The sequence below is a fragment of the Lepeophtheirus salmonis genome, chromosome 8, assembly GCF_016086655.4.
Source record: "Lepeophtheirus salmonis chromosome 8, UVic_Lsal_1.4, whole genome shotgun sequence".
In the NCBI taxonomy this organism is placed as follows: Eukaryota; Metazoa; Arthropoda; class Copepoda; order Siphonostomatoida; family Caligidae; genus Lepeophtheirus; species Lepeophtheirus salmonis.
Window position 1 is genome coordinate 2279286 of NC_052138.2, and position 14104 is coordinate 2293389.

Here is a 14104-nt window from a genome sequence, read left to right on the forward strand (position 1 = left end):
TTCACCTTCTTCTTATTAACTGTTGTCCGAATTTTGCTTCCTCGCATATCCCATCATGTAATCATTAACGTTATTACATCATACACATTGTTGTCCCTTCAAAGAGAGAGATGGTTCTTTCTATTGTTTTCTCTTCTAATGAAACTTGAATCCAAATCTTCTTTGTTTATTTCTTACCAGACTAGAAAAATGAACATTTATCATACAAAAAAGTGCAAAATGAGCAACTTTTTGAGGGATTGAGGGATCACTCACTAATTCCAAGTCCTTATTAAGTGTTGTGTCGGTACTTATTTTATCGACACTCCTAGTCACCTTGATCGTGTAGTGGACGGGTGACTTGGACATATTGAGGTCTTTCAGGGCCTTAGTAATGGCACTACAACTCTTCCCTTCCAAATCAAGCAAAATTATGTCGTCCTTTTTTCTTCCTTCCTCGACCCTTCTGATTGGCAAGTGTTTGTCCATCCTTTGTTTTCTTACACCAATTCTCAATGGTCCTGAGATGAATTTGTAATCTTTGAGCAACGTCTCTCGTGCTTGATCCACCCTCTATCATGCCAACAGCCTTGGCCCTGGTCTCCAAAGAGTGCAAAGAATTTCAACTAACATCATGTGGTGTTTTCTGAGCCCTTTTATACTGATGTTTGATGCAATCATCGAAAATTATTACATCAGAAAAATTCAATACTGCCTTATGATTGGTTCAGGCAAATTTCATTTTATTCGAACCAATTTTTTTTCTCTTTAAACTATAAAACGGATATCTTTAATACCACCATCAATTTTTGAACATACCGTATAATTATAGTTAATCGTTTTAGTTTAGAATTTTAAAATAAATAAGATATTCATTGGCTATCTTTAAGATAGCTTGTTCGTGCAAGTAGACTATAAAAGTAAGTATACTACATACATATATACGAAAATGACTCAAGTTGTAGTAGCCAATAAAATGATTTTTAAAATTAGACTGCGTAGAATAGAACAAGTGTTTCTCATTTAACTACATCTCTGAGTCAGACTAAGGATAAAGTAATTGAACATACAGAAAAATAAGTACAAATAGTTATCACTCTATAGAAACGTACTTTTTGTATTTGATCAAAGTCTTTTTAGAGTCCATTGTTAATTAAAATTCTTCCTATACTAATATGTAGTAGTACTTTGATACTCTTACAATATGAATCGTTTGAAATGAAATATTATCTACATATCTAGAGTTACTCTCATTCCAGAAACATAGACCGTCAACACTAAAGTAGGCTAGAGTGGTTTTTCTCGAAATTGAGTATGGATCACATTTGTAGTTTGTATGATTGTATCATCCAAATTTCATTTTATTCAAACTTTGAAGAAGTTTAAGGACAAGTTGTTCCACTCCTCCGTGACCACAGCCTTCAGAGCATCGACATTCGAGTGAGAAGTCTTGTTTGACTTGCTCTCCAATACGCTCCAAAAAGGAAAGTCCAGGGATTTCTTGTCGGGTATGGACGAAGGGCAGCCATGGTACCTGAGGACCTTGTAGGAAACATCTGTGTTGAATTTCTCATTGGCCTTGAAGAAGTAGAGAGGAACTTGCTTATCAATAAATTATGATAAATATGAAACAGCACTCATTACTTGAAATTATCCTTAATAAAATGGTTTTTTTTTAAATTACAAATTACTCAATTTTGATATTTTGGGTGCTCAATTTTCAAAAATTTAGTCCTCTTTTTTTGCTCATTTCAAAAAAGCTCAAAAAGCCTCAGCCTAATGATTAGAAATAACCATTACAAAATATAAATATTATTTTTGTTTCGAATATTTTCTGTAAGAATAAAAGTATGGATTTTAGTAAAATAAAAAATAGGACAATTTAATCGAGTACCTGCTGTTAATAAAATTATTTTTTAGAACTGAAATTTTACCTACACTTTTTCAACTTCTTATCACGGGCCATTTATCAATTTCCCAAAAAGTGGTTTTACCAGACCAAAACGCACAAATCTGAGTGTCCCATGTTATGTTAACAATAATAATACCGAGTGATCCATTAAAATCTGAACACTTTAAATTGTAAACTTCAACATGATATAATTTAATAATTAACAATATAATTTGAACAAAATGAATACTATTATAAATAGACGTTTGTATCAGCTTTCTTAATCATTAATGTAACCGCCCTCAGCGGTGGCTTCCAGGTGGTGGATGTAGTCCTCTGTCATGGGGTACCAGTGCTGCCTGACAGTGGTTTTGAGCCTTGTTGTTTGGATGACGGATGCTACATCTCTAGATGCATGTCCAGAGGTTAGCATTAGGGCTGAAGGGGCAAAAGTGTCAAAAACGAGTTCAAAAGACTCATTCAAAAGAGTTTTGCAAGGTACGAGATGGGTTTCTTTCATTTGTGGTCATACCGTCACGATTTTGAAGGGGCTTCTGGACTCGAAAAACAGTAGCCCGGGATGCTCGAGTAACCTTGACAAAAAAGACACAGACAATTGGGAAAGTTCCATAGGGAAATGAGGCATCAGGGGTGTCTGCAGGAGATTGTCAGGAGGGGCTTTGTAGCCCCTCTAAATTAAGGAATTTTTCTTTTTTACGAGAAAATGTAATATTTGATATTTTTTTTTTCTTCAAAAAATTTAATATTTGATATTTTTTTCAAATAATTAAAATTGAATTGTTCAAATTAAACAAAAAATTAAAGAAAATTTGTTAACAGCTGTGGACTTTTGAAATTTTTTTTTCCAATTCCAGATTAAAGTTACTTACGAGTACATCATGCCTAACTATTTTTCTCATTTTCCTTCCAAAGTATCCTTTGCCGTTGAGATAGTCCAATTTTTTTCCATTTTCGAGACAGAGCATGAGGAGACCGAATCTACAGAAAAGGAAGACATAGGCTACGTGAGGTCAACCTATGACCTTCGGGATCTCCATCAGTTTTGCATCAGTTTCCATCAATTTTCTTGAAGTATTATGCTCCAACCCCCCATCAAGTGTTCCTGTAGAACGGCTTTTCAGTCTAGACGATTTAGTGCGCATACCTAATAGAAATAGACTTTCAGAGAGTTGAAGCTCTTTTTAATGAACAACTGGTTGGGCCACGCCACTCTACTGTTTAGCTACTATTAAATACACTGTTTTGTAAAGCCACTACTTGCTGCTCTAATCATTTTTATGTAATGTTGCGGTGGGGAATTTAACTACTAAACTAACTTGTAGTCTAACTTAGTTACTTTGACACTCAAGTAGTCAGTAAAGTAAGTAAGTTTCTTTTGAATGAGTAGTCAGTAATCAGTAACCGGACAACTTTTCCCAAGTAGATGTGGAAACTCTAAATTCAACTCATCCCAAAAATTGTAATACACGCCCTATAATTGACCGAAATATGTCTATGAAATATTGGGCGGTATAGAATAATAATATTTAATTAGAAAAAAAATCATAGGAAATTTGTAGTGTGTCAACATAGAAGTCTTGTATGAAACACCGAGATCTATTGCTTGGGTCCTCATGGATATGAGGGGATTGGCCTGGGTTGTTTTCTTTAACTCATCTGGGTCCAGTTTGGCCTTTTTGACAGAGCCCTTCTTCCTTTCCAACATTTTGGACTTGCTGACGGTGTAGAATGGAAATTCGTCGATCACGTTCAAGTGTCGGACTTGTACGTAAGCTAGAGAGCTTAGCTTTGTTTTGTTTTGTAACTAATTGGGTATGCTTTAATACATCGAAATATGAATTAATTTCCATCCCTCAGCCTTAAATAATTATTGAATTAGGTAGTGCTCAGATTTAAATGAACCACCCAGTAACTCCCTAAGAAATCTCCATTTTTCATGAGCACACTACACATAGTCAATTGTTTAGAAGTTGTCTCCTCAAGAATGAAAAAATAGTAATAATTGTTTTAGAAAAAATACTGAAATGAAGTAATGAGCCAGGGATTAAATATTAGTTGACCGAAACACCTGCAAGATTTTATTCATTTTTATATACTGTTCATATAAAATTTATATATTTTTATTCTATCATATGACTGCACGCTCGATGTTACAGCCGAATAGCATGTGAGGTTTCATTAATATGCCTATATTGTTATTTCTTCAATCAAAAATGTTTGTATGTACGTACTACAGACAGACATTCAGACATAAAGGGAAACGTTGACGTATTAACATTATATAAAGAAAGGATCTGTGTAAAGAAAAAAATAATTTTACCAATTAAAAACGATTTCAATGGTGGTCGTCATGTTAATTTCTCCCTCTAAAGCATTCTCGCCTATCTTTGGTTTAAATTGTTTTTTTTTAAAAATACATTGCCAATATTAATATACTAGCAGAGTGGACCCGCGTTGCTAGGATGAATACAGGGAAATAAAAACAAAGAATGAAGGTAAAGAAAAGAAAAAGAGTGAGGGATGCACAAAGAGACAGGCATAGAAAAAGAAGAGGGATGATTCATAGAAAGAGAAATGTAAAAGGAGGTTTTGTTTCCGTCAAAAAAACCTCTTAATGATCTTGGAGGTGAAAAAAAAGGTCATTGGAATATCCTAGGTCATTTTATACATCTACTTGTTAAATTACAAACTGATTTGTATGACTGTTTTGGATTCAATGCGTGATAACACCAAAAACAGACTTATAAACATATATAAGATGTAGATAGTCGCGAACCTTCCTTTGATATATGAGATTTTTGTATACCAGGTGGTCCATTGAAATCCGAACACTTACTAATATAAGAATTCATGATGGTTGAGGAATTTAAATTAATTCATATTTTGATATATTGAAGCATAAACAATTAGTTACAAAATAAAACAAGCCTGAGCTCTTTAGCTAAGGTACAAGTCGAGAAAATGACACTTGAATGTGATTGACGAATTTCTATTCGCACGCTCCAAGCAATTAGGTGTCTCCACGACCACCGTCTACCCCGTCAGCAAGTCAGAAACGTTGGAGAGTAATCAAGGCTCTGTCAATTAGGCCAAACTGTACCTGGGGAAGTTAAAGAAAACAGCCTAGGTCAATCCCCTCAAGCCCATGAGGGCCCATGCAATACATCTTGAGGTTTCAAAACCAGACTGTCTTGAGAGCTATCAAAAAGGTGGGTAGAGAGAGCCTTGTGAGGGTGGAGATGCCACTTTTGACACCAGGAATGAAGTAAACCTATCTGGTCCGTTCCAAGACTCTTTTAAATGAGTCTTTTGAACTGTTTTTTGACACTTTTGCCCCCCCCCTCGACTACACCTTTGGGGTGTATGTGAGGGCCTGCAGTGTCCTTCATCCAAACACTGAAGTCCTCAAAACAATTGTCAGGCAGCACTGGGACGCCATGACAGAGGACTACATCCACAGTAGGTACCAGGCCTTCTGCCACCTGGAAGCACTCATTACCCCGCTAAGGGTAGCTATATTACTGATTAAGAGGAATCAGACACACATCTATTTATAGCAATCATTTTGTAGAAATTCTATAGTTAATTAAAAAATTATATATTGTTGAAGTTTAAAATTCAAAGTATTCATATTGCAATGGACAACTCGGTACAACATTTAACTAATCGATAACTTGACTGAGCTGTAAGTGCAATTTGCAACGCCTCCAAATCCTTTATCAAAATAATCTATTAATGGAAATGCAAGATAATTAGATTAAAAATACAAATGTTGTCCAGACTCCCGTTCTTATTTTCTTCATGTTTATTCAAAGAAACTTTCCAGCAAAAATGACCTTATGAATATAAATAGGTAAAGTTCCTTTCTTCAAACAAGACTCTGCACGCTCAAAGCTGGAGGAAAGTTCTCTTGTTGTATGTACATTTAATCGCCCATGAGTTATCATTTTCGTTTTTGCCAAACAAAGTTATATTTATATTCTTTCCATTCATGGATATATAGAATCATTACTCATATTATTTATTCACTCACTTTATCTGGCGAAAAAATAATACATATATTTATACAAATAATAGTAATTGCTCTGATAAGGTTTCTATCATGTCAATTAGTCAAGAGCTCCTCATTCATGTGCTCAGAGAACACGAAAAAAAAGAGAGTTTAGTGTAAGGACACGTCGTATGTTGAGCGACAGTAAGTGGATTGATTCTAGGTATAGCATGACCTATACCTAAATAAAAAGCTCTCTATATATTCAAGGGTGACCTGATTTTTTTTAATATATATGCCTTTCATCATTTTGTTAGTTATATGATAGTGTTCGTTAGTATGTGTATTCCTCGAACACACGCACAAATAAATTATGTACATATATTACTTTTTCAAGAGTCAAAACACCTTTGACTCAAGTGTCATCATCAGGATTCATCTTTGATGTTGTGTACAAACTTTAAGTTCCTTCTTCATCTCTTCAGGATTAGTGCAGAGAGAAAATATTAACATTTTAATATACATAGTGTAGGATGAACATCCTGGACTCATTAAATTTTTTATAGAACAAAGTAAAAACATGGATAGAAAACTAACGCAGAGCTTACCGCGAAGATGGCCTCGAACTTCAACTGTAATCAAACAGGAAGAAATAGACTTTAATGATAAGAGTACTGATCAAGGATTGAGGCCTGCAAATAATATATCTTCTGTATACTGCCATAAAAAAAGTAAATCCCTGGATATCAAGCTCCTGCCTAATGGCCTTGGATATGCTGATATACAGAGTAATGTGTCAGAGCCTCCGAGTTTTTGGTCTAGGTTATGTCTCCAATTTAAACCTCGATTTGGCTGGAGTCCCAATTTGGAATGGAGATCGAATCCTAAATATGATGGACGCTATGTTTTAATTGGTGAAACAAAGCTTCCTTTGGTAGAGCACCTTACCCGCTCAGGGTATATTGATCCCTCAAAGATACAAACTGATCAATTCGTGTCCAATGTCTTCAAATCATCCAAATACACCCTCTTCAACTTTATTCCTTTAAATTTAGTACAACAATTTCGGAGAGCAGCGAACATTTACTTTATTATTGCTCTTATTCTAACCCTAATCCTTCCGGATGCCCCTTTGGATCCTTCCTCCTGGGTCCTTTCTCTTGTATTTGTTGTGAGTGTAACTATGATCAAACAAGGCTACGAAGATTATCTGAGGCACATTAAGGATAGGTCAGATACTTTCTCTAAATATGAGTCCTTTTTAATATATGTATAATAATTATGTTATTAATTGCTTTTGATTATCTGTTACAGGTCCACAAATGAGCGAAATGTGAGTGTTGTTCATAATGGGAATTTAAAGACTTTGAAATCGCGTGAAATCGCTGTCGGAGACATACTACGACTTGTAGAAAATGAAATTGTTCCCTGTGATATTGTTGTTCTATCTTCTAGCCATGATAATGGCCTATGTTTTGCAATGACCGCCAATTTAGATGGTGAAACGAGCTTAAAAAAAAAGTATTCTTGTAATCTAACAAAATATCTAAGGACCAAAGAGGAAATAAACAACCTTCGAGGATTTGTGGAATGTGAAGTCCCCAACCCTAAGATTGATAGTTTTTTAGGCCGCCTCACTCTCTTTCGATACAATGAAGAAAAAGAGATACTGAGGAGTTCTCAACTCCTCTGAATCAAACCAATCTACTCATGGCCTCCACTCAGCTTAAAAATACAAAGGAAGTTCTCGGCCTCTGTGTTTTTACTGGAAGTCAAACTAAAATGTCACTCAACTCCCGGATTACTAAAAATAAATTTTCTGTCGTTGAAAGAACTCTAAATAAATTTTTAATTTTTTATGGAGTTATCATGCTTCTCCAGATATTGATCTCAACCATTTTAACCATGCATTTCGGTTTTGAGTATTCTACAGTCAGAGATAAACTCTATACACAATATAAAATATACTTTGAGGATACTGCCAATGAATGGTACATTGGACAAGTCCTGGATGTGGACTTTATGGCTTGGATTATCACTTCCCTAATTTGGTTTACACTTTTTAATTTCTACATTCCAATTTCCCTTTATATAACATTAGAATGTCAAAAAATGATTAGTTCCAGATTGTATCGACGAGATATGATCTACTATGATTCAAACGTTCTCTGTAATACCTCAGATGTCAATGAAGACTTGGGTCTAGTCACGCATTTATTTACTGACAAAACCGGAACACTTACAACTAATGTCATGACTTTTAGAAAGTATGTGGATGAAAATTGTCGGGTTGGATTATCATTGAAGGAAGAGGAAGGGATATGGAGTCCCTTTCTGATGATTTTAACTATGTGTCACTCTGCTCAAATCGACTCAGATAATTTCGTTGCCTCAAGTCCAGACGAAAAAGCTCTGTTGGAAGCATGTCGTAAGGGAGGCTATAATTACTTGGGGGAAACAAATGATGGAATAATTTCTATTCAAACAAAGGATCGGAAAATTAGAAATTATAGAAAATTGGATGAACTGGAATTTGATTCCTTTCGTAAATCCATGTCAGTGATTGTTCAGTGTGAAGAAACGTCAAAGATTTTCGTTTTGACAAAAGGAGCCGAAACTACTATGGCTGAAAGTATAAGTTCAAATTACTCCGATTTAAGCAGATCCCTTGTGGATGAATTTGCCGAGGAGGGTCTCCGAACACTTGTTCTGGGATATAGAACCTTGACGGAAGATGAGTATACATCCTTCAATGCAAAAGCTGAAGTAGCTCGCTCAGCAGTTATTGAAAGTAACCGAACTAAATTTGTGAGGGAAGCATATTCTCTTGTAGAAAATAATTTAAGTTTTGCTGGCATTACTGGAATTGAAGACAAACTTCAAGAGGATTTACAAGAAACTCTAGAGGCATTGAGAGAAGCAGGTATAATGATTTGTATGCTGACTGGTGACAAAAAAGAGACCGCAGTAAACATTGCTCAATCATGTGGCTTGATTCCTAGAGGGAGTCAAATTATTGAAATTTGCAACGTGTCTATTGAGCGGGATATGAATATCTTGATCTCTTCAGTATATGATCGACAAAGGAATGATACATTGGAGCGTTCAGGAGTGAACACAATCCTCGTGGTGGATGGTAAGCTACTCAGCTACATTTTTAAGAATGAAAATTGCAAGAATAAGTTTTCATACGTTCTGGGCACGGTTACTTCCGTCATTGCTTGTAGACTGAGCCCCATTCAAAAAAGTTTATTGGTACGCATGGTGAAAAAAATTGATACCAAAAACTTTGTTACTGCAGCTATCGGAGATGGTGGAAATGATATTTCAATGATACAGGAAGCGCATGTGGGATTTGGAATTATTGGATTGGAGGGAAAGGGTGCAGCGAGAGCAGCGGACTTTGCATTTTCGAAATTTAAATTTCTGAGAAGGACACTTTTAGTGCATGGATATTGGTTTTATGATCGAGTCGCCTACGTGGTTCAATATTCATTTTATAAAAACATTGTCTGCTTCTTTTGTCAATTTTTAATCGCATTTTACTCCAATTTTTCAGCGACGTCTCTCTATAGTGGCACTTTCCTTACTTGTTTCAATACAATATATACTTCCGTTCCAGTTTTGATATTTGGGCTCTTTGAGAGACGAGAGTCCGAGGAAACACTTTGGAACAATCCAGGGATTTATCAAAGAAATGTCGGGAATAAACAACTCAAAGCCGTCAAGCTTGTCTCTTGGTTCTGTCTTGGCCTATGGCAAGCTGTTGTCATATTCTTTGGTTGGTTACTCGCCTGGCCAACAATGAATTCCATGGGTCTTGGAGACTTATTCTGCATGGGAACCGTCATCGGGGAATCCACAATCCTCGTCACCAATTATCAAATACTTTTTGATGCCAAGTACTTTGACCCTAAACTTGTTCTTTCAATTGTCTTATCTCTTTTCGGATATGGAATTGTGACATTTATTCTTCAAAAAGGATTCATTCCTTTCTTTGAAGAGAGCAATGAATTTGGTGTCTATGAACTATTATTTTTATCCCTTCCAAAGTGGGCTATATCTATCCTGCTTGTGTTGTCCTGCCTTTTGCCAAAGTTCTTTGTTCGTTCCGCCTATTATTTCCTGGTTGCGAATGAGGATGCAATCAAAAGCAAAATCAAAAAAACTGTAAGATTTGACTTGTCAATGAATAAACTTTAACATTTATCATCATAATATTTGCACATCTAAATATTATTTAACTCTCAAATGAGTCATCCACAAATTTCAAACCCTTCAACATCTGAATTATACATAATTTATGGTGCATAACTTTTTGATAGAGTAGTTATCAATCATGCCCCAAACAATTTCTGCAGCAAATCCTTTCAAATTGATTTGCCTCTATTCATGTATAAAATAACACTTTTATCATATTACTTATTTTCAAAATCATAACATCTTCATCAAACATTATTATTAAAATTTAATAACTTTTTTTTATAAATCATTTTCAATCTCTAATTCCTCTTCCGAACTCTCACACGGCGTCATTCCCCTAACATTTTCCTAAAAATACCCTATGAGTTTTGTTATCAGCTCTCAATTCATTCGTCTCACTTGATACGTAATGGCTATTTCCAAAGTTTTGCCACCGGGCTCAAGTTGAACGGTTTTATCGGTACCTGTCTCAGGTATTTCCTTTCGACGGTTTCTGTCTCGGTTCTTTTTTATACATGCTCCGTTTGGTAACAGGAACTTACAACAAAGGGAGTTGCTAGAAAATTAGGAAATGATATTATTTACAAACAGCGCAGCAATTCCAGGAGGGGCCCCAAAACAAAGTTTGCTTACGACAATGGTTTTCAAAGTGGGGCACACGGAGTTAGGCTAGGGGTTCGGTACAGGAAGAATAAGTTGTGGGTTTGAGGATTGCTTTCAGTCCCCAACTTCATTGTCACATGTTTCGTATAAAGGGGGCCTCAGCTAAAAATGTATTAGTGTGGGGGGGCCTTGGCAAAGTACAGTTTGGAAACCCTTCCTTAAGAAATATTTACAAGCTTAGTAGTGGAGCTGGATCTATAATCTACCTCTTTTATTTACACCCTCTGCTGCCTAAAAAACCTTTTTCAGATCCATGAGAAGCCTTAGCTATTTGAAACTCAGATACAACTGTATCACCCTAGCGATGTAAAAAAATCATTGGAAAACGTTGCAATTGGACAAATAAAAAAACCTCAGAAAAATGACTTATTGATTAAAGCTACTTTATTTTTTATTATATATATTGTATTTTCTTTGTACATTCTATATAGGAACAAAGGCACAAGAACTGAGTACAATAAGCAATTTAGTGTGGTCTCAGTGCTACTTTGTCCGTTCTAGCGGTTCAAAAACTGGAACCACTAGACTGACTATTTTGTAATTTATTATTTTGATAAATAAACGAAGTAATAAGTGATATGGTTTTTTAGGAGGCAGGAGCGAGACATATGGTATTACTGAATTAATACCCTTGTTAACATCAGCTGCCTCTTACATGACTGGGGGGAAGGGAGGATAAAATGAATTACTGCTATAATGAGAAGAACCTTCTACATTTAAAATAGCATTAATATAGGGAAAATTATTATAATTACATTTATATTTATTTAATTATGCATTTTTAAATCAATTTAAAGCAAAGATAGAAAATAATTCGTTTTTGAGAGGGAGATGCTTACACTCACACAACTGATTAAATAATTAACAAAAAGAAAAAAAAGAGCACACTCATTTGTTATTCGCATTACTTAGTTTTTCCTTTACACAGATCCCTTCTTTAGTGATATTATATTTATACTCCGTTCCTAGAAGGATATGAATATAATTTCTTGTAGATCCTTCGTCGTATATATATATATATATATATTGCCCATTTTATTATTTCTATGAAGGTAATTTTGGCTATCATATAGAAATACAAATGTATGGCTTGGCTTTTAATAAAATATTACTAACTAATATTATAATTCACTATGGAATAAAATTGGATTTTATTATTATGAAATATATTTATATATGTAATTCATTTTAAAAATTGTGGAGAAATATATGACAATATATTAGGAGTATTTAAGAGATCCATTGAAATCTGAACATGGACCACTAATGTAGGTTGAGTGATTTAAATTAGTTCATATTTCGATTTATTGACGCAAAAACAATTCGGTACAAAACAATCCTGAGCTCTCCAGCTTACGTACAAGTTGAGAAAGTCACACTTGAACGTGATGTACGAATTTCCATTCACGTTCTCTTGGTAGTTGGGCATCTCCAGCACCACTGTCTACGCCGTTAGAAAGTTTGGAATGTCGGAGAGAAAGAAGGGCTCTGCCAAAAAGGCCAAACTGTACCCGGAGGAGCTTAAGAAAATATCCCAGGTCAATCCTCTCAATTCCATGAGTGCCCATGCAAGAGATCTCGGGGTTTCACACCAGCAATGAAAGAAACCAATCTCTTTTGTTACAAGAATCTTTTAAATGATTCTTTTGAAATCTTTTTTTACGCTTTTGGTCCCCTATGTCACTGATGCCAACAAGGGCTGTATTATCCGTCATCCAAACACCGAGGACTTCATAGCCACTTCCAGCCAACACAGGGACGTCATGACAGAGGAGTACAACGGCCGCCTGGAAAACATCATTGGCTGTCAACAATAATAGTTAAGCGAGCTCAGACACACATCCATTTAGAGTATTAATTTTGTTGAAATTCTCTTGGTAATTAATAAATTATATCTTGTAGAAGTTTAAAGTTCAAAATGTTCAGATTTTAATGGACCACTTGGATTTGTCTAACTACCAAGTATTTTTGGGGTTTTTTTCTGTTTCTTTTTGCATAAAATGTTGTGTGAAACAATAAAGATAACGTTGTCTAATCTAAAAAAAAAAAACAGTTATCAGCTTTTGATTGTTCTGCTTGTTTGCTAATGAACGTTAATTGGTTGAATTCGAATTAGCCGTTATTGTTAAGTACGTCGTTACCTAAATGGTATCCTCCAACATTTCATACGAAAAGAAACTGGGGGAATAGGCTTAAAATCAGTTTGTAGTTTTCCAATAGCCATGACCAAACTAAAATTTATATACATTATCTGCAAAGTGGTGTGAGTGAATGTTGTTTAATTTTTTTTGAGAATATCCTCTACATGATTAACATACACCTGTAGTTTATATTTAAGTAGTTTATTATCATTCAAGGATTTGAATTATTATGCAACAAGGCAACACCACACTCTGTGGCTTTATTTACAAACTAAAAAACGTTCATTCCTTATTCTTTATTAGTGTGGAATTATTATTCAATAATTGTTGATAAGACCATGCAACAGCATTTTGGCACGGAGGCAGAAACCCACATTTATTAATGTTATTTAAGCCGTAGAACTCGAATATGACTATTAAAACTTCCAAAAAAGATGGACCTTACTAAGAAGCTAATTTATTTTTTTTTTCCTTAAGTACTTTATATTTGCTGAAGTCATATAAAATAAACTTTATGTCTCAATTTTTAAAACAGTCCATTTTCATTGATTTTTGATCAATTTAGTTTTTAATATTTACGAAGAAGTTTAAATATAATACGCTGGTTAGGTTCCGTGAATATAGATTGCAATAATATTCCGAGGGGTGGGAATTGAATTGTAAATATGGAACTGAATCGTAGTTATACTCTAAAAACTTTATTTAAAATAAAGGTTTTAAGGCCAAACCTATAATGGGTGAATGTTTAATGGTCATATTCGTGTTCAACGTTTTTTTAAAAACAATAATACATGAGGGTTTTAGGCTGCGGGCGCTCCAAGACCTTCATTTTGTGACACAGTGTAATTGTTCAGGGAGCTCATTCTAATTCAACCAATCAACGTTCAGTTTATTGATTAGTGGGACAGAGGCAGAAAATCGACAATTGACAAAAAAATAAAGTGTATATTTTTGTGTTAATGAACGATGTAAAGTCTGAATAATTCCCATTGATAGTTATTATTGAATGTAATAGTTCCAAAGTATGGAAGAATTGGCTGTCTATCTTCGGATTTTGTGCATTTTTTCTATTTCTTTTCCAAGGAAGGATTGCCAAATGTTATAAAAAAACTTTTTTTCAATTTCATAATTTTACAAAATATCAGTAAACAAATCAATTTGGAATTAAATGTAAATTTTGGAATCTCGTTGGTAGATTGTATTTTCACTTTTACC

General features: G+C 34.7%; 1 protein-coding gene across 1 annotated transcript; it reads left to right on the forward strand.

Annotated features, from left to right (window-relative positions):
* The first annotated feature begins 5972 nt into the window (after positions 1–5972).
* LOC121122775 (phospholipid-transporting ATPase IH) lies at positions 5973–10371 on the forward strand. Its single transcript, XM_040717816.2, has 2 exons — positions 5973–7112; positions 7197–10371. The coding sequence occupies exon 2, from the start codon at positions 7593–7595 to the stop codon at positions 10083–10085; it is 2493 nt and encodes an 830-aa protein (XP_040573750.1). The 5' UTR covers positions 5973–7112; positions 7197–7592; the 3' UTR covers positions 10086–10371.
* The last annotated feature ends 3733 nt before the right edge of the window (positions 10372–14104 follow it).